The sequence below is a fragment of the Oryctolagus cuniculus genome, chromosome 15, assembly GCF_964237555.1.
Source record: "Oryctolagus cuniculus chromosome 15, mOryCun1.1, whole genome shotgun sequence".
NCBI lineage: Eukaryota > Metazoa > Chordata > Mammalia > Lagomorpha > Leporidae > Oryctolagus > Oryctolagus cuniculus.
In genome coordinates, this window is record NC_091446.1 from 33295333 (window position 1) to 33315945 (window position 20613).

General features: G+C 49.1%; 1 protein-coding gene across 1 annotated transcript in view; it reads left to right on the forward strand.

The window, feature by feature from the left end:
• Positions 1–20613, forward strand: part of TLL2 (tolloid like 2) — a 139847-nt gene that overhangs the window by 78502 nt on the left and 40732 nt on the right. Inside the window, exons 3-7 of the mRNA XM_070057473.1 lie at positions 5173–5328; positions 7504–7621; positions 12767–12945; positions 13824–13929; positions 19153–19277. Coding sequence (XP_069913574.1) covers positions 5173–5328; positions 7504–7621; positions 12767–12945; positions 13824–13929; positions 19153–19277 — 684 coding nt within the window. The remainder of the gene's footprint in view (positions 1–5172; positions 5329–7503; positions 7622–12766; positions 12946–13823; positions 13930–19152; positions 19278–20613) is intronic.

Genomic DNA, 20613 nt, shown 5'->3' on the forward strand with positions numbered 1-20613 from the left:
TCTTTACTTAGTATAAAGTTGATCTTCTGTATATAAAGATAATTTAAAATGAAACTTAATGAAGAATGGGATGGGAGAGTGAGTAGGAGGTGGGATGGTTTGGGGGTGGTGAATGGGTATGGGGGAAGAACCACTATAATTCAAAAGTTGTACTTATGAAATTTGTATTTATTAAATAAAAGCTTTATATAATAAAAATAAAAGATAAATAAAAAATATTAACATGTGACAAAATAATCTTTATTATGGATAAGCATTATTGTTATTATATTGAAGGTCATTAGCAATAAAAGGAACAAGTCATTTGGAACATTTAACAATCCTAAACTGTTTTCTAACCAACATGGTCTTGAAAGATCTAGAGTAAAACTTAAGAATAAAGGGGAAAAAGACAATCCACAAACTTAATCAGAGATTATTTACAGCACTTTTCTCAGTAACTGATATGCCAGGGAGCCAAAAATATTTGTAGGTGATTATTTGAGCAACATTTGTAGCTATCTTCACCCATCAATTAGACAATATACATTATTTCAAGAACACATGGAGCATATATAAAAATCAGTCTGGGGGACCTGCGCTGTGGCTCAGTGGATTAAACTGCCACCTGCAAGACTGGCATCCCATTTCAGGCATGGAAAGCCAAGACTCTGTGGCAAAAAATGTTCTACGTGAAGGATCTCTGTGAGTGAGACCCCAGCAGAAAGAACTGGCCATCAAAGAAGGAGGTTCTTTTCTCTGAAGGGAGGAGAGAACTTCCACTTTGCTTATGGCCTTGTCTAAATGCTGATGGAGATTGTGGATTCAAAAGGCCTCCATAGCCTAGACAGCTCATGTCAAGCACCTCGGGTGGTCACTGATGTCATCCATAAGAGTGTTAATTGGTAAATTAACAACAGGAGTCACTGTGCACTTACTTCCTATTCAGGACCTCTGTCCTCAAATAGTTGTATTATGAGAGTTAACTGTAAAATTTGTTCTCAAACATTGTGTATGTGTGTGTGCAAATTATTGAAATATTAGTATAGAGTTGGTCTTCTGTGTATAAAGTTAATTAAAAACGAATCTTAATGGAGAAGGGAAGAGGGAGTCAGTGGAGGGGTGAGAGTGTGGGTGGGAGGGCAGGTATGGTAGTAAGAATAACTATGTTCCTAAAGTTGTACTTATGAAATTTGTATTCCTTAAATAAAAGTGGGGGTGGGGGGAGACTGGCATCCCATATGGACGTCTGTTCCTGTCCCAGCTGCTCCACTTCCAAACCAGCTCCCTGCTAATGAGCTTAGAAAAGCAGTGGAAGATGGCCCCTGCCACCCACAAGGGAGACCCAATGGAGTTCCAGGCTCCTGGCTTTGACCTGGTCCAGCCCTAGCTGATGCAGCTATTTGCAGAGTGAACCAGTGAATAATGAAAGATCTCTCTCTCCCTCTCTGTCTGTCCCCATCTCTCTGTAACTCTGCCTTTCAAATAAACAATCTTTAAAAAAAAATCTGCCTTGTACTAAACTGTGAAAGAAAACTCTAAATACCAAAGAATTGATACCTTGAAGCATGGGCCAGCCATCTGTGTTCCGCAGGCCAAGTCTTGCTATCTGTTAGGACAAACAAAGTCTATTGGAACACAGCTTTCCCATTCATTTGCATATTGCCTACAGCTGCTTCCTCTGTTGTAAGAAGGAACATGTGCCCCACTGATCCCACAGGGTTCACTATTGGCCTCTTGCAGAAATGTTTGCCTCGTAGAGCGGCTGCTTGGAATATAGTCTTTGGGATCTGTGACACACAGAGAAACAAATGTGTAGAGGTGTAAAATTGTACATCTAAATAATAAAAAGAGCAAGGAAGAGATTCTAAATGGAACTTACAGAATACATTAGTATCTAACCTTGAAAATAGACAAATCAAGGTGTGCGATGAGGTAAAGAGGAAGTTAGAAACTTGAGCGTTAAATGATAATATTAGAACATAAGAAAGGTTGAAGTTAATGTGCTAAGCATTTAACTCAAGAAGCTAGAAAATAATGGGTTTGTGCCATAACAATTCCTTAGAGAGAAACTAGTCTTTTGGACAAATATTGTTGAGACAACTTGATATCCATATGCAAAAGAATGAAGTTGAACCATAAAGAAAAATTAACAAAAAATATATCAAAGACCTAAATATAGAAGCCAAAATTAGAGAACTCTTCAAAGACAACAGGTCTAAATCTTTGTGACCTTGGATTCAGTTATGGTTTCTTAGATATAACACCAAAAGCATTAAACAATGAAAGAAAAATAGATACATTGGATTTTATCAAAATTAAAAACTTCTTGGCCGGCGCCGCGGCTCACTAGGCTAATCCTCCACCTTGGGGCGCCAGCATACCGGGTTCTAGTCCCGGTTGGGGCGCCGGATTCTATCCCGGTTGCCCCTCTTCCAGGCCAGCTCTCTGCTGTGGTCAGGGAGTGTAGTGGAGGATGGCCCAAGTACTTGGGCCCTGCACTCCATGGGAGACCAGGATAAGTACCTGCTTCCTGCCATCGGATCAGTGCGGTGCGCCGGCCACAGAGCGCTGGCCATTGGAGGGTGAACCAACGGCAAAGGAAGACCTTTCTCTCTGTCTCTCTCTCTCACTGTCCACTCTGCCTATCAAAAAACAAACAAACTTCTGTGTTTCAAAGGATACTATCATGAAAGTGAAAAGATGGGCCGGCGCTGTGACGTAGTAGGCTAAGCCTCTGCCTGTGGCACCAGCATCCCATATAGGTGCCGGTTTGTGTCCTGGCTGCTCCTTTTCTGATCGAGCTCTCTGCTAAGGATTGGAAAAGCAGATGGCCCGAATACTTGGGCCCCTGCACCTGCATGAGAGACCTGGAAGAGGCTCCTGGCTCCTGGCTTGGGATCAGCCCAGCTCCAGCTGTTGTAGCCGTTTGGGGAGTGAACCAGTGGATGGAAGACCTTTCTCTCTGTCTCTCCTTCTCTCTGTAAGTCTGCCTCTCAAATAAATAAATTAAAAAAAAAAAAAAAAAAAGACTGAAAGGACAACCTACAGAATAGGAGAAGATATTTGGAACTCATGTACCTAAGAAAGTCTGGTATCCAGCATATATAAAGGATAATCTTGGAGCCGGCGCTGTGATGCAGTAGGTTAATCTTCTGCCTGCGGAGCCGGCATCCCACATGGGCACTGGTTCGAGTCCCAGCTGCTCCTCTTCCAATCCTGTACTCTGCTATGGCCTACAAAAGCAGAAGATGGCCCAAGCACTTGGGCCCCTGCACCCACATGGGAGACCTGTAAGTAGCTCCTGGCTCTTGGCTTCGGATCAGCTCAGCTCCGGCCGTTGCAGCCATCTTGGGGGTGAGCCAGCAGATGGAAGACCTTTCTGTCTCTCCCTCTTACTGTAACTCTACCTCTCAAACAAATAAATAAAATCTTAAAAAAATAATCTTAACACAATAATAAAAAAACAAAGAACCCAATTAGGGAGTGGACAAAGGGTCTGAATACATGTTTTTCCAAGGAAGAGTTCCACATGACCACTAAACACACGATGACATGTTCAGCATCATCAGTCATTAGGGAAATGGAAATCAAAACCACAACAAGATGCCGCTTTATGCCCATGAGGGTGAGTAAAGTCAAAAAGATTGACAATGGCAAGTGTTGGCATGGACGTGAAGACGTTGGAATATTGGTACATTGCTGACCGGGTTGTAAAATGGTGCCACCGCTTTAGAAAACACTCTGGTCTTTCCTTGAGAGCTCAGATGTGGAGTTACCATTAGAGGATGGCCCAGAATTTCCATACCTAGGCATAACTGAACAGAACTGAAAACTCAGGTCCACGCCAAAAACGTGCAGATAAGTGTTCATAAACACCTTGTTCACAATAGCCAAAAATGTGGAAGTAGCTCCGATGTCCATCAAGTGGGGAAGGGACAAACAGAATCTGGTGCAGCCCTACAGTGGAGTGGATGTTATTCCACCACAAAATGTATGGAAGAACAGATGCCTGCTTTCACGTGGCTGGACCATGAGACCATCCTAAGGGAAAGACGCCAGCTGAGAGACTGCATGTGCTGTGAGTCCATGTATGGGAAATGGCCAGAAAGGCAAATCCATAGCAAAAGAGCAGGTGGCCAGCTGCCAACGACTGGGGAGGGAGCCACGGGGAATGCCTGTGTGATGGCACTTATACAACTCTATAACTAGACTAAAAACCACTGCATTGTCTACTTTAAAAGACCGACCATCGTGATGTGCAAATTATATCTCAATTTTTTTTACAGAGAAGAAGCTAGGCAAGAAATGTCAGGAAAAGATAAATAATAAGAGAAGGGAACAATAAAATAAAATTAATGAAATTTCAAAAATGAAAACACTGACAAAGCCAAAAGCTGATTTTTAGCGTGTGTGTGTGTGGGGGGGGGGGGGATATAAAAACTGGAGAGAGACAATGCGCCAAGTGAGGATAACGTGGGATTTCAGGGACTGACAACAAAACCTTAAATGATCTGAAGGGTGACCAATGTGAGTGTGGATCCAGGTGTGTAGCAACCCCAGGTTTCAGGATTCTGGTCTACCTGTTCACCTGTCCACCCATGCTGTCTCCAGTGCCTGATGCTTGGACTCAGGACCTTAAATGAGGCTCCCGTCTGTTTCTCACATTCCTCCTGCCAGGGTGCAGATGTGAGGAGAGACTGGGAAGAGCTGGGGTTAGAGGGGATGCAGCCATAAGGCACTGCTTTTTCTAAGGGTCTATCTTGCAAATATTTTTTTTTCTCCACATCACAGACTGGTCCACTTTCTTTGTTGTGCTGACCAAATAATTTCAAAATGTACAACACTGATGGTATTTGGACATGGTGAGGGACTGACTCAGCCTGTTCCCCCAAATGCTGGCAGCTCTGAGAAGGAAGCACACCCCCACTTTGGCCCCACCCAGAGGGCTATGCCTCATGTGGGCACACCTGCTTCTGTGGCCAGTGAGGCCAGGCCTAGCACAGCGACTGCCCTAGGTCCTCCTGCAGCCTGGAAAGCAACCACCCAGGCACTCACAACCTGAACACACCTAGCACTCCCTGCACAACCCGTCTCAACCTCCCTTCTACGGCTTTGTGCTCTATTCAGTCTTAGCCTTGATTCACAGGGGGAGGCAAAGGTCAAAGTAAATGGTACCTGACTGTCTTGCAGATGACAAGGAGAATGCCACGCCTCCGCACAGCCCTGGGACAGCGCAAGCCGCAGCTGAGACCTCCTCTCCTCGGGTCCGAAGAGCCACGACCTCAAGGACAGAGAGGATATGGCCCGGGGGGGTTATCCCCTATGTCATTGGAGGGAACTTCACTGGTCAGTAACCTCAGGTGACCCCTGCTTGGGGGCTGGGTGTTTTGTCTCCCTAGGCTGACAGCACCTCCTAGATAGGAGTGGATGCCTCTTGGGAGCACCAGGCGGATGCCAGGGTCACAGCGCTCCTGCCTGCCGAAGTCCCCCGCTCAGAGGAAACTGCGGGTTCTGTTGGGGCTGCGTCCTCAGAGACCCCCATCTTCCTGGGGCTCCGTGTGGTGCATGACACAAAACCCTGGTCTGGAGGGGTAAATGGGGTTTGCAGAATGGGTAGGTGAGGGCGCGTCCTCCCTTCGGAAGGAAGAGCTGAGCAGCCACACATCATGGGCTGCCTTCTGCTGCCTGAGGGACACCCTGGACTTGGTGGGCCCCTGTGACTGGCCACGCAGCAAACAGAGGGGCCAGGAGACAGGCGTGACTCCCCGGTGCAAGTCCTGCCTCGAGCACGTGCTGGGCAGATTGCATGAACTCCCTGTGCCTCGGTGCCCTTTTCTCTAAGTGGAGAAGATAACATTTTCTACTCCATGGAGTTGTTTTGCTGATTGAGTTAAACAACATACTTAGGATTTTGTCTGGCACATACTAATTTAGTAATTATGTGCTATAAGTTTTATCGTCTTAAAAATACATAAATCATCTCGTGGCTTTCCATTACCACTAGAATGAAACCATAACTCCTGACTATATCTACAAGATCCTTTCCTAAGTAGCCCTGCCTCCCTCTCCTACCCACTCTTTCTTTTTAAAATTGTTTATTTATTTGAAAAGCAGAAAAAGGCAGAGATGGAGGGGGAGGAGAGAGAGAGAGAGAGAGAGAGAGAGAGAGAGAGAGATATGTTTCAACTACAGGTTCACTCCCCAAATGTCTGCAACAGCCAGGGCTGGGCCAGGCTGAAACCAGGAGCCAGGAACTCAGTCCAGGTCTTCCACATGGATGCAGACACCCAAGTACGTGAGCCGTCACCTGCTGCCTCCCGGGGTGTGCATTAGCTGGAAGCTGGAACCAGAAGCAGGGCCAGGACCCAGACTCCGGCACTCCATTATGGCTTAGGGACATTGCAAGTGGCATCTCCAGCACTGCACCAGGCGCCCGTGCCTGCCTAGTCTTTTACCTACTCCCCCTACTTCATAAACCTGCAGTTTACACATTCAATGACCAGGGTAGGCGTTTTAAGTTTAGAAAGATGCTTTCAATACAAAGGAAAAGTCGGGGAGCCCAGGGTATTTTGTAAAATCAGTTTTGCCATTGCTCCCAATTTGCACTTTCTGGGTTTGGGTGTTTTAGGAAAGTTACATTATATTTTTAGCAAGGGAAGAGTGTCATATATTTCTATTCTGGGTCACCAGAATAAGCACTTGTGAAAAGTTTTAGAATATTTAAATATAAATAAAAACTATCTAGTCAAGGTATATAATGTAATGAGTTGATACACAAGAGGAGACTTCAAAAAGCTCTTGGAAAAATGAAATTAAAAGTACGAGTTTATTTTGATGAGTTTTGAAATTCATACATACATAGTGTTTTCATAGTACATATTTTCCATGTATTACAATTTTTTGCACCAAAATAAACTCTTACTTTAAAAAATTATTTATTTATTTATTTTAAAGTCAGAGTTACAGAGAGAGAGAAAGAGAGAGAGAGATCAATCTTCTGTCTGCTGATTCATTCCCCAGACACGGCAACAGCCAAGGCTGGGCCAGGCGGAAGCCAGAAGGCTGGAGCTTCATCTGGGCCTCCCATGTAGGTGGCAGGAGCCCAAGCACTTGGGCCATCTTCTGCTGCTTTCCCAGGTGCATTGGAAGGGAGCTAGATTGGAAGTGGAACAGCCAGGACAAAAATCAGTGCCCATATAGGATGCTGGCTTCGCAGGCAGCAGCTTTATCCACTCTGCCACTATACTGGCTCCTCCATGAACTGGTGAAACTCTCCCTCCATGTCTAAAGCAATAATCACAATAGATTAATTAACATATCCATCACTGCTCATAGCTACTGGTTTCGGGGTGTTGTGGGGGGGGCTGATGGTGAGGACGCTTACAATGTGCGCTCATTAAATTTCAAGTGAACAACACTGTTATTATTAACAGGATTTTTTTACATCAGCTGTGCCTTCAACCCTCTGGGGGAGGTATGGCCCCATGGAGGAAGTGACGAGCACCTGTCCTGTCGTTCCAGGAAGCCAGAGGGCCATTTTTAAGCAGGCCATGAGACACTGGGAGAAGCACACCTGTGTGACCTTCATAGAACGGACCGACGAGGAAAGCTTTATTGTGTTCAGTTACAGAGCCTGCGGGTAAGAGCGCGAGGGCTCAGCCGCCCCGCAGAACCAGGGCGGCGCAGCAGAGGGGCCAAGGGGCCAGAATTTTCAGGAACTCCGGGCATTTCCGATGAGCTGTGATTTGTGTCAGTCGAAGGTGGGCTCGAAACTGCCTTTGTCCATGGAGAAATCAACAGTTAAGTGGCAATGCAGGTGGATCCAGAGGAGGACGGCAGGATGACCTGCCCCAAGTGGGTCCTGGCACCAGGGCTGCGGGGACCGGATGGGCGGTGCTCCCTGTAGAGAAAGGCACAAGGCAGTGGTTGCCCGACTCGGGTCTGTGACCCTGTGATGAAGTGATAGGCGCTCTTCCCTGAAGAGCCAGTGCATGCATGAGGTGCTTTGACAAAGTCATGGAAAATGGAATGAAAAGATACGTTTATTTCAAAATCCAAACCCAGCTTTTTTAGAATATACATTTTCATGAGGTTTTGGAAGACCCTTTGCATGCATGGGTGTCAAAATTATTTCGCATCAAAATAAAATTATCTTTTATTTCTATTTATGCAGAATTCGAGAAGTAATTTTAGGGGCTTCAGGGGCTTATGGGCTTCCTGCAGAAAGTGTCTAATAAAACAACTGGATTACACCCAAAGCCACTTGTTGTGCCAGTAAATGCAAGGGTGATGGGCTCTCCTGCCGAAAGAGAAAGGACCCTGTGTCCGGGTCAGAAACGGAAGCCCAAGGGCATGCTCTGCATAGGGGATATTGCTGAAGAAAATGACCCAGAGACTCAACAGTAAAAGGCAAGAAGACAGACAGGCAACTGTAACCAAAGCAAGCTGCCGTCACAGGCTCTTGTCTTGTTTTTCTTGTTAAAGCCAGAAAGTGGGGGTTTTAAAAAAATTTTTTAAAAGGTGAAGCTCTTTCCGGTGAGAAGGGAGACAAGGTATGGTGAGGCTATGACTATCATAAATCTTCATGTACCAAATCGCACAGCAGTAATCGTCTTAAAAGCAGCCTCGGGGAGTTCAGTAGAAATGGACAGGAACACCGCAGCAGGAGACTTATTTCATTTCCGTCAGCCCGAGGAGATCAGTGTCAAGTTGACCAAAAAATAAGCAGAGCTTCATAGAGGATTGGAAAAATGTAATTAATAGAGTGACTCTATGGGACGACAGGGTTCTGCAGCCTGGTAACACATTTAAGTGCCTTTTGAAGGGTTGTAGACCTTGGCCATCCATTACACAGCAAGAACATCTCAATGGATTCTAAAGAAAGCAGAAATAGTACTTGTTTGCAAATCAATAAAACTAGACATTATAGCAAAAATAAAATAAGCATTACTGGTAAGTTTAAAAGCTGCCCCTCCTTTTTTATTTTATAGCTCTTAGGTCAAAAGAAATCAAGATTAAAATTGCAGAATGTCTAGATAATGAGAGCCCTGCAGTTGAAAATGAGGTAAGGCTAAAGCTGTGTCTAGAGGAAAACCCACAGGCCTGTACATCCACATCGCGACTTCAGGATGACAGTGAGCTGTTTAGTTCAGAGAAGTTACCAGAGGGGAACAGAGAGAAGCGGCCACCCCACAGGAAGAGGACCTGATGGAGCACAGGCACAGATCAGGGAAGCTGTGACAGGGCTAATCAACTCAAGAGTGAAGAATCCGAGTAAGCAAAAGCAGAGACGGAGCATCTGTGATAGAGGTACAAACGTGAAATCGTAGAAACACACAAACTTAGAAATGAGAAAGGGGCAGGTGGCCAGCAGCCTGCGCAGAACTGGAGGAGCGGTTTGCAAAACGCTAGGGCAAGGACTGTCACAGTCTGGGTAATGGCCGTGACTGCGAGGTCCAACTGAGGGTCCAGCAACACTGAAAGACGCTGAGAAATTAGGGGGAGGCTGTCACCTCCAAAGCACCAAGCACAGAGTGTCATAGGTGAATTCTCTTAGGCCTTCAAGAAATAGGTACTTTAGCACTGCTTACGTGATATTTTTAGAGCCTAGAGCAAGAACACTTCCGAATGACTTATAACAATGAAAACAGTTTAGAAGTTAAGGAGAAAGAGCTAATTGGCAAAAAGGGTTCAAAATACATATACCTATATACAGATTTAGGTTGCATTTTAAATGTGTAAAAATAAGATGGGGTAATCATTTGGTATGTTTGGATATTGCAATAATTAGATCTCTGAGGAAAAAAATAAAGCTGGATTCCTACGTCAATGATTCCTAACACCAAGAACTATTCTAGCTGGACAAAGATGTAAGCCTAAAGGAAAGAGAAAGAGAGGCAGACACGTTGGCAGGAAGAAAGAAAGGAAGCAGGGTGGATTTCACGTGTAATCCTGAACTATGGATGGTCTCTTAAGCAGCTCCTAATATAATGAAGAAACTTTGGGGCCGGTGCCACGGCTCACTGGGCTAATCCTCCACCTTGCGGCGCCGGCACACTGGGTTCTAGTCCCGGTTGGGGCGCCGGATTCTGTCCCAGTTGCCCCTCTTCCAGGCCAGCTCTCTGCTGTGGCCCGGGAGTGCAGTGGAGGATGGCCGAGGTGCTTGGGCCCTGCACCCCATGGGAGACCAGGATAAGTACCTGGCTCCTGCCATTGGATCAGCCGCGGCGGCCATTGGAGGGTGAACTGACGGCAAAGGAAGACCTTTCTCTCTGTCTCTCTCTCTCACTGTCCACTCTGCCTGTCAAAAAAAAAAAAAAAAAATTAGCAATATAATGAAGAAACTTTGAAACACCAAAGCTTTTCCATGGCAATAAGGAAGCAAAAGCAATACATAAATAAGAAAAGTCAAATGAGAAATAACCAAAATATTTTCAATGCTTTTGGCCATCAAAACCAGTTTCCCCTGATTTTCTCTTCTTTTCTTTCTTTCTTTTCTTTTTTTAAGATTTGTACATTTACTAGAAAGGCAGAGTTACAGAGAGGCAGAGGCATAAAGAGAGGTCTTCCATCCACTGTTTCATTCCCCAGATGGCCTCAACAGCCAGAGCTGGGCTGATCCGAAGCCAGGAGCCTGGAGGTTCTTCCGGGTCTCCCATGTGGGTGCAGGAGCCCAAGCACTTGGGCCATCTTCTGCTGCTTTCCCAGGCACACTAGCAGGGAGCTGGATTGGAAGTGGAGTAGCCGGGACTTGAACCGGTGCCCACATGGGATGCTGGCACTGCAGGTGGCGCTCAACCAGCCACATCGCAGTGCAGGCCCCTTCCCCTAATTTTCAAAGGGTTCTTCCAAATCAATTATAAAAGGGTGGACATCTCAAAGAAAATTGAGAGAAGATGTGATCATGTAATTCACAGGAAAGATCATATATATGTCAAAATATGTGAAAAACTAGCCAGCTTCACTAAAGTGAAAATGGTAGAAAATTCCATAAAACCAGTATTGGCCAGAGTGTGGGGAAATAGAGCTTTTAAATATATGATTAGTGAGTGCGTGAATAGATAACATGTGGGGGAGTGCAATTGACAGTATTATGAAAATTTCCCAGGAACGTACCCTGGTGTCTGTTCAGCCCCTGCCCAAAGATCTCCCTTACCATGGGCAAGTGAGAGTTCTACTCTGTTTCACTTTTTTCTGTTTATTTGTCTTTATCTCCTTTATCTTTATGACTTTGTTTGGTTAGAAAAAAACTAGAGTCACCCTAAACAGACATTAGTAGAAAACAGATGGACTACATTTTAATCCTATGAAAAACACTACCATGAAATAAGCTTAATATTATGCTATTGTTTTTCAGAATTTGAGAGAGAGGAGGGGTGGAGAGAGAGTGCAATGTGTGCAATGCACCAATCTGCTGGATCACTTCCCAAATGCGTGTGATGGCCCGGGCTGTGCCTGGCTGAAGCCAGGAGTTTAATCTAAGTCTTCCACACGGGTGACAGGAGCCCAGTTACTTGAGACAGCACCACTGCCGCCCACGATCTGCATTAGCAAGATGCTGGGGTCAGGAGCAGGGTTGGGTGTCCAACCCATGTACTCCAATATGGGACCCAGGCATCCTAAACTGTGTCTTAACCGCTAGGTCAAACCTCACCCACTGTGTTGTCTTGAAAAGAATGAATGAGTTCTATATGAGCTCTTATTAAAAAGATCTTGAAGGAGCAGGTGTTTATCCTAGTGGTAGAAATGCCCATGTCTCATCTTAGTTTCATTCCTGGCTTTAGCTCCAGACTCCGACTTCTTGCAAGGCAGATACTGATGACTCAAGTAACTGGGTTCCTGCCACCCATGTGGGAGGCCTGGATCAAATTTTCAGCTCCTGATTCCTGCCTTGGCCCAGCCCTGACCATTGTGGGCATTTGGGGGAGTGAAGCAGTGGATAGGAACTCTGTTCCTCTGCCTCTCAAGTAAAAAAAAATTCTAAATTGAGGGAAAAGGGCAAGCTTTTCATAGTGTACATAGTGTATTAAGTAAAACATGCAATGTGGATAAATATTTGGACATATAGATACATGTATAAACATACGGATGCATACATAGATACAGAGACATATGACTTTATTTATATGGAAAACTATATGTCTGTAGCTATATTAAGGTTTTCTGAAAAGACATCCAAGAAACTGTTAGCAGCGGTTGCCTATGGATCAAGTAATTGGATGTGGAAACTTCATATTTAAACTTTTGTCATGTACTTTTTAACTCAATAGAGGTTATCTGCGTTAGTGGAATCATAGGCCATTTCTATTTTATTCCTTTCTGTGTTAGGAATGGTAAATAAATAGTATTTGAAAATATGATTATGCTCAGAAGGATACCATCTCTAAAGTCCCCTGGTAATGGTCCCTAGATGCATGTTGCCCAAAACTCAGCTGTCTCCTTCCCCAGCTGCTTCTCCTTGTCAGTGAGATGGTCCGGCAGAGATCAGCCCCGGGGGCAGGAGGGCTGGGGTGTGCACTTTATCCCAGAAGGAGAGACCATGTCTCTACTCACATCCTCAAGAGGATCCATGACCACCAAAGAGGTCAAGCAGCATTTGGTGGGGGCGGTTTCTATATTGGGTGCGAAATTGAACAGTGAGAACACTGTCACCCACGAAGTTCTGTGTTTCTTTTGCACACACACACGCACATATACACCTGCACATGTGTGTGGGACACACATGAGGGGCTTGCCTCTCCTGATAATCCCTGACCTGCTGACTGGAATTTCTGCACTGCTGCAGCTGCTGCTCCTATGTCGGGCGCCGAGGAGGAGGCCCGCAGGCCATTTCCATTGGGAAGAACTGTGACAAGTTTGGCATTGTGGCTCATGAGCTGGGCCACGTGGTTGGGTTCTGGCATGAACACACCCGCCCGGACAGAGACCAACACGTCACCATCATCAGAGAAAACATTCAGCCAGGTAAGGGGGCCTGGGGACAGCCCGGGGCCGCTTGGTCAGGAAAGGGGCATCCCCAGAGCCAGGCGATTGTCCCCAGCACTGCCCTTGTCTGCCTGTGGCCCTTCCTGGGAGGTCCTCTGCCATAGCTTGTAGGGGGAGCAGAAGCGAAAGATCTTCCATGTTGTAAGGGACAATGAAACCCAGCTCCGCTTCCTAAAAGGAACAAGCTGGGCCAGAGCAGAGCTGATGAGTAAAAAAAAAGAAAAAAAGAAAAGAAAAGAAAAACAACAACTAGAGTTCTCTTGACTGATTTTATCAGAATCTTTTCTGCTGACTTGGGCTACACGTGTTTTAAAGACCGAAACACAATTAGGACAGGAGAGTGTGTGAAAGCAGTGTTTCTGCCCAGAGACATTCTCCTGCAAGCAGATAACGCATCCGGATGCTTTAAAAATGCCTTTTCCTGTTCATTGTGCAGAGAAATTGCTATTAAACATGAGAGGGGCTGATTGAATAGTATGGTTGCCTTAAAAATGTTTTAGAGAATGTGAATTGTGAACTATTTGTGAAATTAACTTTGATTTGTTTTGTCTCTTCAAAGTCCAACATCGGGGTTCTTTTTGGAGGGTGGGTAGCAAATTGATAGTGAACTTGTCTGAAACTTTAAGGCTTTTGAATGGCTTTGGGAGAGGGGACGGGACGGAGTAGGGGGAATGGAGGGACATCGGACTTGCTGTAAGCTTCAGGGTTCCCTTTCTGTCCAGACAACACACAGCAGCATGGCAGAGCCTGCCGGGACCGCCTGGGCGGAGAGGGCTCTGGGAAGCTGCAGGGCCCCTCCCCTGCTTCCCTTCAGTGGCCTGCTTTGGTTTCCAAAGGCCTTATGTGTTGTGTCACAGGTCAGGAGTATAATTTCTTGAAGATGGAAGCTGGGGAAGTGAGCTCCCTGGGAGAGACCTACGACTTCGACAGCATCATGCACTACGCCCGGAACACCTTCTCCAGGTCGGAACCTCTGCTCTGCCCTGTGCGTGTTCACTGCACCCACCCGCAGCTGGTAGGAGCCGGGTAGGAGAGTGGTCCCTACAGGCCACACCCACAGAGCCGCTGGCGGGCCTGTCCTTGAAATGCAGCGGTGAAATAGGGTGGAGTCAGGTTCCCAATGATAAGACTAGCAGCCCCTCAGGCAAACTGGAAAAGTGACTTTATGGAGAGGTTGCCGGGGGTAACAACACAGAGGCACCGGGATGGGATTCTACAGGTGGCCTGGGTTGTTGGGAGCTAGGCCGGACACAGCAGCGAGCGCCATAAACCATGATTCATTCCAGAGGTGCTCAAGAGCAGGGTCTGGTCAGCTCCAGAGTGCACAGCTGGCAGGGGGCAGATTGACAAGGACCCCGGGTCTCCTGCCTGCAGGTCCCAGATGGTGGGAGTTGGTGGACCTGAGCAGGGCTCAGGCAGCGTGGTTTCTTAAAAAATTTGTATTTATTTATTTTATTAAAGGATTGGGAGACAGGAGAGAGAAAGAGGAGAGATCCCATCTGCTGGTTCACTTACTCCCTAAATGTCCACAATGTCCAGGGCTAGGCCAGCCCCAAGCCTCCAGCCAGGAGCTCCAGTTCTTCCATGGGGTGGCAGGGACTCAAATACTTGAGCCAGCACCTGATGCCTGCTAGGGTACACATTAGCAGGAAACTGGAATCAAGAGCAGGACTGGGGCTCAAGCGAGTGGAGAGAGACTCTGTGTCCGAACATTAGAAGGGGCAATGGCACCTTGCCCTGGGATTTGGGTGTTACCAGGAAGGACTCATTGTCTTAACAATCTGCATGCTACCTTCTCAGCCCTGGCCCAGAGTTCAAAATGTTTTTGGCGAATCTGTTCTGCAGGAGGTGGGTACCTGCTATGTCCTCAATGCTGGTGTTCTACATGGGTTACTGGAATCCACTACGCAGTGGGTCCTTACTGGCAGATTTTTCTGGCATTTGTCAGGTTTTCCTTACACCCTAACTCCATGACACTCGTGCTGGCCACACAGCCCCTGGAGCTGGCCTGCACCTCGTCTTTGACTCTGTAAGCAGAGAATTCTGCACCGACCAGGGCGGGAGGGGCAAAGGCTGCTCCTGCTGGTGGGAAACTGCCTGCACAGTCTTTACGACCCAACTGTCTCCTTGCAGCTTCACCCCCTCCCCCGGGACTGGCCCCAGGCTGTGGGGGTGTTGGGCACGGTTCCAGGAGATGAGGGGACCGTCCTCTGGGACAGGGGCGCCTTTGTGTGGTGGACTCAGAACTGACGGTTTTATTTCCTAAGGCATCTGCCAAACCCTTTCTGGGCTTAGCGGAATCTCAATGCCAAGACTTGTCCTACACGAAAGGGGGAAGGGACGTTACTGAGTGGTTTACACAGGGGAACAGCTCTTCTCGTAAATGTCCTCCAGGCCACCGCGGCGCTGGCAGCTCCTGGGTGTGCAGGGGAGAGAGTCCCCCCCCCCCCACCCAGGGAGCTGGCTGTCTGCGCCAGTGCTGCTCCTGCTGCTTGCGTTTGAAGTCTGCAGTGTCCTTACCTCCGTCGAGCCACGCATGGGGAGGCCTGCCAGTTCTTGGGCAGTGGGAAACACTGAGGCTGGATGGAAGAAGATGGGTAGAGGTGGGTTCCAGGGCTGCTTGGCTTCCAGTGCCGGCTCTGTGCCCTGGGCAAATCACTTGGAGCTTTTCTCACCTCTAGAGTGGGTGATCCAGGCACCTGCTGTAGGGAGTTATAAAGATGGCTCGAGATAATGTGTGCAAAGTGCCCCCCCGCAGATCTTGCACGTGGGGAGTTCCTGTGAGTAGAGAATTGGGGGGAGAACGTGGCCTCCCTGTGCCAGGCCCCCTGGCAAAGTTGCTGACGTGGTGTGGCCAGCGGCAGGGTTGCTTAACCTGGCCTGCCTGGGCTGTGGTGCCCCTTAGGTCTGTGCCGCGGAATCCTTTCATCATGAGAGCCAAGGAAATAGGTCCAAAGGGACGCACCTTTGGCTGGGGCAGAGGGGCCTGCTTTTAGAGGAGCAATTCATGATTGGATTTGCACTTCTATGTAGAATCATCACTTGTGAGTCAAGACTTCGGGAGGGTGGTGGAGGAGGCCTGGGATTCCATGGAAGCTTTCTCTAGAGGACTCCAGACCCAGAGAAGGGGCAGCAGGGACCAGAGCGAGGCAGGTCAGTGGGCTAAACATCAGGTGCAGGGCTGCCGAGGAGGAAATCCATACAGGCTCTGGCCCCCGTGTGCTCACATCTTAAGAAAGTGAGCTTGAAGTCTGATTTACAAAAGAAAATGAAAATACCTACAAAATCTAAAGACAACAACATGAGGTAGGAAGAAGAAAGGAAGAAAATGGGTCTTTTCCAGGGTAGTGGGGCACTTGGGAAAACAGAGCACTAGAGGGGGAAGGGAAGAGTGCACAGCTAAGAAAAGTGATGCGGCAACATGTTCATGCTCCCTTCTGGATATAAATTACTATTTTTCTGTGCAAAATGTTTGGGAGACCATGGCTGTACAATTTATGGAAGCAGCATTTCTCGAGACCTGCTGTGCTCCTGTCCCCAAGGACAGGGATGACGGACCAGCCTTCACTGCCTAAGGAGCGAAGAGAAGACTGGTGCCCCCAGCAGCAGGCTACAGGGGTGGCATGAGAAGGGAGCTAGACTGGAGAAAAGGCCTAGAGAGAAGAGTGGTGAAGCCCAGGTAAGAGGGGGAGAAAGGATCCAGGCAAGACTTTTAAGAGGGAAGGATACCCCATGGGTTTTTGGAGAATGAATAGGAGTTTGTGAGTAGATGAGGCATGGACAGTCCTCACAGCATGTACAGGACTGAGAGGAGTTTGATGTTGCTTAAGGCGGGTGTGCAGAGCTGTTGTTGGAGAGGAAGGCGGCGGCCGGTGTACAAAGTCTGGAGAGCCAGGTGGTGGTTGGAAGTTGGTGAAGGGCTCTAGGCCAAAAGGGCACACTCGTCCCCCTGCATTTCAGGGCGATGGCATTGCAGGAGGTAGAGCAGAGGCGGCTGAGTCTACAGGGAGCGGGACCATTGAGAGGCTCTGGGGAGGAATTCAGGGATGGGTGCCGAGCACCCGCGCTCAGGCAGTGGCCGTGGACAGGACCTGGATTCCACGAGAGTGTGTGAGCCAGAGGGAGGAGCCAAAGGCACCTTCCCTGCGGCTGTGGGAGGCCAGGGCTGGGAGTGAATGGAAGATGGATAACAGGAGGCTGGCGCCGCGGCTCAGTAGGCTAATCCTCCGCCTGCAGCGCCGGCACACCAGGTTCTAGTCCCGGTCGGGGTGCCGGATTCTGTTCCGGTTGCCCCTCTTCCAGGCCAGCTCTGTGCTATGGCCCAGGAGTGCAGTGGAGGATGGCCCCAGTGCTTGGGCCCTGCACCCACATTGGAGACCAGGAGAAGCACCTGGCTCCTGGCTTCAGATCAGCACGATGAGCCAGCCGCAGCGCGCTAGCCGCAGCGGCCATTGGAGGGTGAACCAACGGCAAAGGAAGACCTTTCTCTCTGTCTCTCTCTCTCATTGTCCACTCTGCCTGTCAAAAAAAAAAAAAAAAAAAAAAAAAAGATGGATAACAGGGAGTGTGGCAGAGGTGAGGCTCCTAGGACAGCCCCTGGAGGGGCTGCCAGGCTCAGGGGCTTGGCAGGTGTTTCTGGGCTGGAAACAGAGCATGAGCTGTGAGCACACAGGTGGTGGTTGCAGATGGAGCGTGGAGGAGGGAGGGCAGAAACCTGAAGAGGGAAGCAGAAGTGGCTCCTGCCTCACTGCTCAGAGACAGCCAGGCCCTGGTAAGCAGAAGAAGATAGGAGGAAGAAGGGGCAGCCATGGTCCGGGGCGGCGGAGGGGGCAGGTGAAGACCGAGGGGCACCCCTGGTCAGCGGCCGGGTTGCTGTTGGAATGAGGAGTAGGTAAAAGGGGTGCGTTAAACAGCACGCAGGCAACCCTTTTCAGAAACCCAGTGAGGAAGAGGAGGTGAGAAACAGGGCGATGACTGGAGCTGGACCCTGTTCCAGGGAACACCTCACTTCTAGGAGGGGCACCAAACAGAGGGGCTGGAGGCCAAGCAGGAGGCCCAGCACTGGCGGCAGGCCAGTCAGTGTGAGTAGGGCCGGGGCTCCACTGGCCTGCCTGCTTTCCATATGCCTGCTTTAGAAACAAAACTGTTGGGGCTGGCACTGTGGCATAGCTTGGTTAAGCTGCTGTCTGCAGTGCCAGCATCCCATATGGACACCGGTTCGAGTCCCAGCAGCTCCACTTCAAATCCAGCTCCCTGCTAATGCACCTGGGAAAGCAGCAGAGGATGGACCAAGTGCTTGGGGCCCTGCAGGCACATGGAAGATCCAGAAGAAACTCTTGGCTCCTGGCTTTGGCTTGGCTCAGCCTCAGGCTTTGTGGCCATTTGGAGAGTGAACTAACGCAAGAAAATTCTCTCTGCCTCTCTAACTCTGCCTTTAAAATAAATAAATAAATCTTTAAAAAAAGAAACGAAGCTGTCACTTAGATTCTATTTACATAGCCACAGAGAAAGATGTGAGAACTGCCATCGAAGCCAATGTCTGCTGTTCAGAGTAGTAAAATGATGCTCACCCAGGCAGCAGAGCCAGGCCTGACCTAGAAATCATTAGCTCCTTTGACTCCCTCTAGTTCTCTGCATTTATCTCATTTTCCTTCTGATTGCTGCCCCACCCCCCACCCCTCCGCGTGCTCTCAAACTTGATCTCCAATGTGTACTGCACCTGCTGACCAGCCCTGGAGGTCTCACACTGTTCCAGTGCCCAGGATCCTTCCTGGTGCAGCTCCACGACTTCTCTGTGCATAACTCCAGGGGGCACCATGCACGCCGTGGTTTCTCCAAATGGTGCTGCCTGCACTGTGCCGGATGGTGGTCCTGGAACCTCTTCGTGGAAATGCTTGGGTTGCATCAGCCAGGAAGCCCGAGGCCACGGTGCTGGAGCATACTTTTAACCTTGGCTGAGGCCTCTTCCCTGTGGGAAGTGAGCAGGCAGCTGATGAGACGGAATGCTGGACGGTCAGCGCAGCATGAGTGGCGGCAGCCCCGGTCCGGCCAGGCTGGGGCGAGGGGGCTGGGGAGGAATGTTGATGGTGTTCTGGGCAAGGAAATGAAGGCTGTAAATCCCAGCACAGACAGCCTGGCGACCTTGACTTTCTCTCTCTCTCCCCCTCCCTCTCTTGCTTCCTGTAGAGGAGTTTTCTTAGACACCATCCTTCCCCGTCGAGATGACAACGGTGTCAGGCCCACCATCGGCCAGCGTGTGCGGCTCAGTCAGGGAGACATAGCGCAAGCCAGGAAGCTGTACAAATGCCCAGGTAACGTGGGGCCCGGGGTGGGGCGGGGGTTCCCAGCACCTCCTGGGCATCCCATGGTGCACAGCTCCACTGCTGCTCGCAAACAGCCCCCTTTCTGGGAAAGCTACTTGGCAGCTACTTGGTGTCCTGCTGTTGGGAGATGCTGGACAGCACTGAAAGCCAAAATGGGGAAATGACCACAGGTAGCAAAGAGAAGAAGAGGTCTGAGAACCCACTGCTGCACTTGTGGGAGGCTTTGGACTTCCTGGCAGAGCCCTGGTGCCTCCCCTAACGGGGAGCATCTCTCCTTTCCATGGGACTGGGGGGTGTGGGTTTGGCAAATCCTGCAAGGTGGAGGCAGTGTCAGTGCTGTGAGGTCATTCTATGAACTTGGGGCTCTCCTAGCCATCCAAGGTACTGGTCAGTGGTCAGCACACTGCCATTGAAGGCTGGATGCTCCACTGGGGTCAGACCAAATGCCTGTGCCTCTCCCTTGGCCAGTGCAGAAGTTCCCTCCTGTTGGCTTAAGCATTGTCACTCCGTCCCCTGCCCAGCCCTTCTCCCACTGTACAGGGCTGAGGTCTCCCAGGCACCTTGAAGCTGTTCAGCTTGGGTGCAAAGAATGGGTTATAGCAGCTGATGGGAGAGACCACTGATGTGACAGTGGTCTGGGAAGGACAGGAGTGCCACCTCTGGCAGGTCCAGAAACCTTTTCCAAGCCCCCAGGCCAGACACAGTGTTTAATCACAGGGCAGAGTAGTGGCAATGAGGGTTATCAGAAAGTCTGGGCTGTCATTCTGCCTTATAGACCAAGATCACGGTGCAGGCATGCGCAACGTGGGGCTTACTTCTCCCCCTGCCCTGAAACGCTAGGAACTACGCGTGTTCCTCTGGCCATGAGTCATCTGGGGGCACACTGGGTTCATATACGAGCCACGTATACCATATCGCCTCGCAGAATGGAGAGGAAACCTTTAGCGCCTTCCCTGGGGAATGCAGCAGGAATCCTTGGCCACGATGTACGTGCTGCTCGCTCCCCCAGAGGGGCCAGGCAGCTGGAGAATGCCAGGGAGCCACATGGCAACGTATCCGCTCTTGCAGAATGTTGATGATTATTCCGAAATAATTTCCGTGGCGCCCTCGGGGGTGTTGACTGCCGGGCCTAATCCTCATGCTGCCTGGCAGTTGTTGGGTAACGTGATACCCAAGGCCTGATATCCAGGATTTCCTAAGACGGACGTACGGCGGGCAGTTCTCCGCTAGCCCAGCCTGCAGTTCCCAACAGCACGGAGCTATTTCACGTCGCAGCTGACAGCCAGGGCGGCTGCGGGGCAGGGGTTGACCGCGTGTTGGGAAG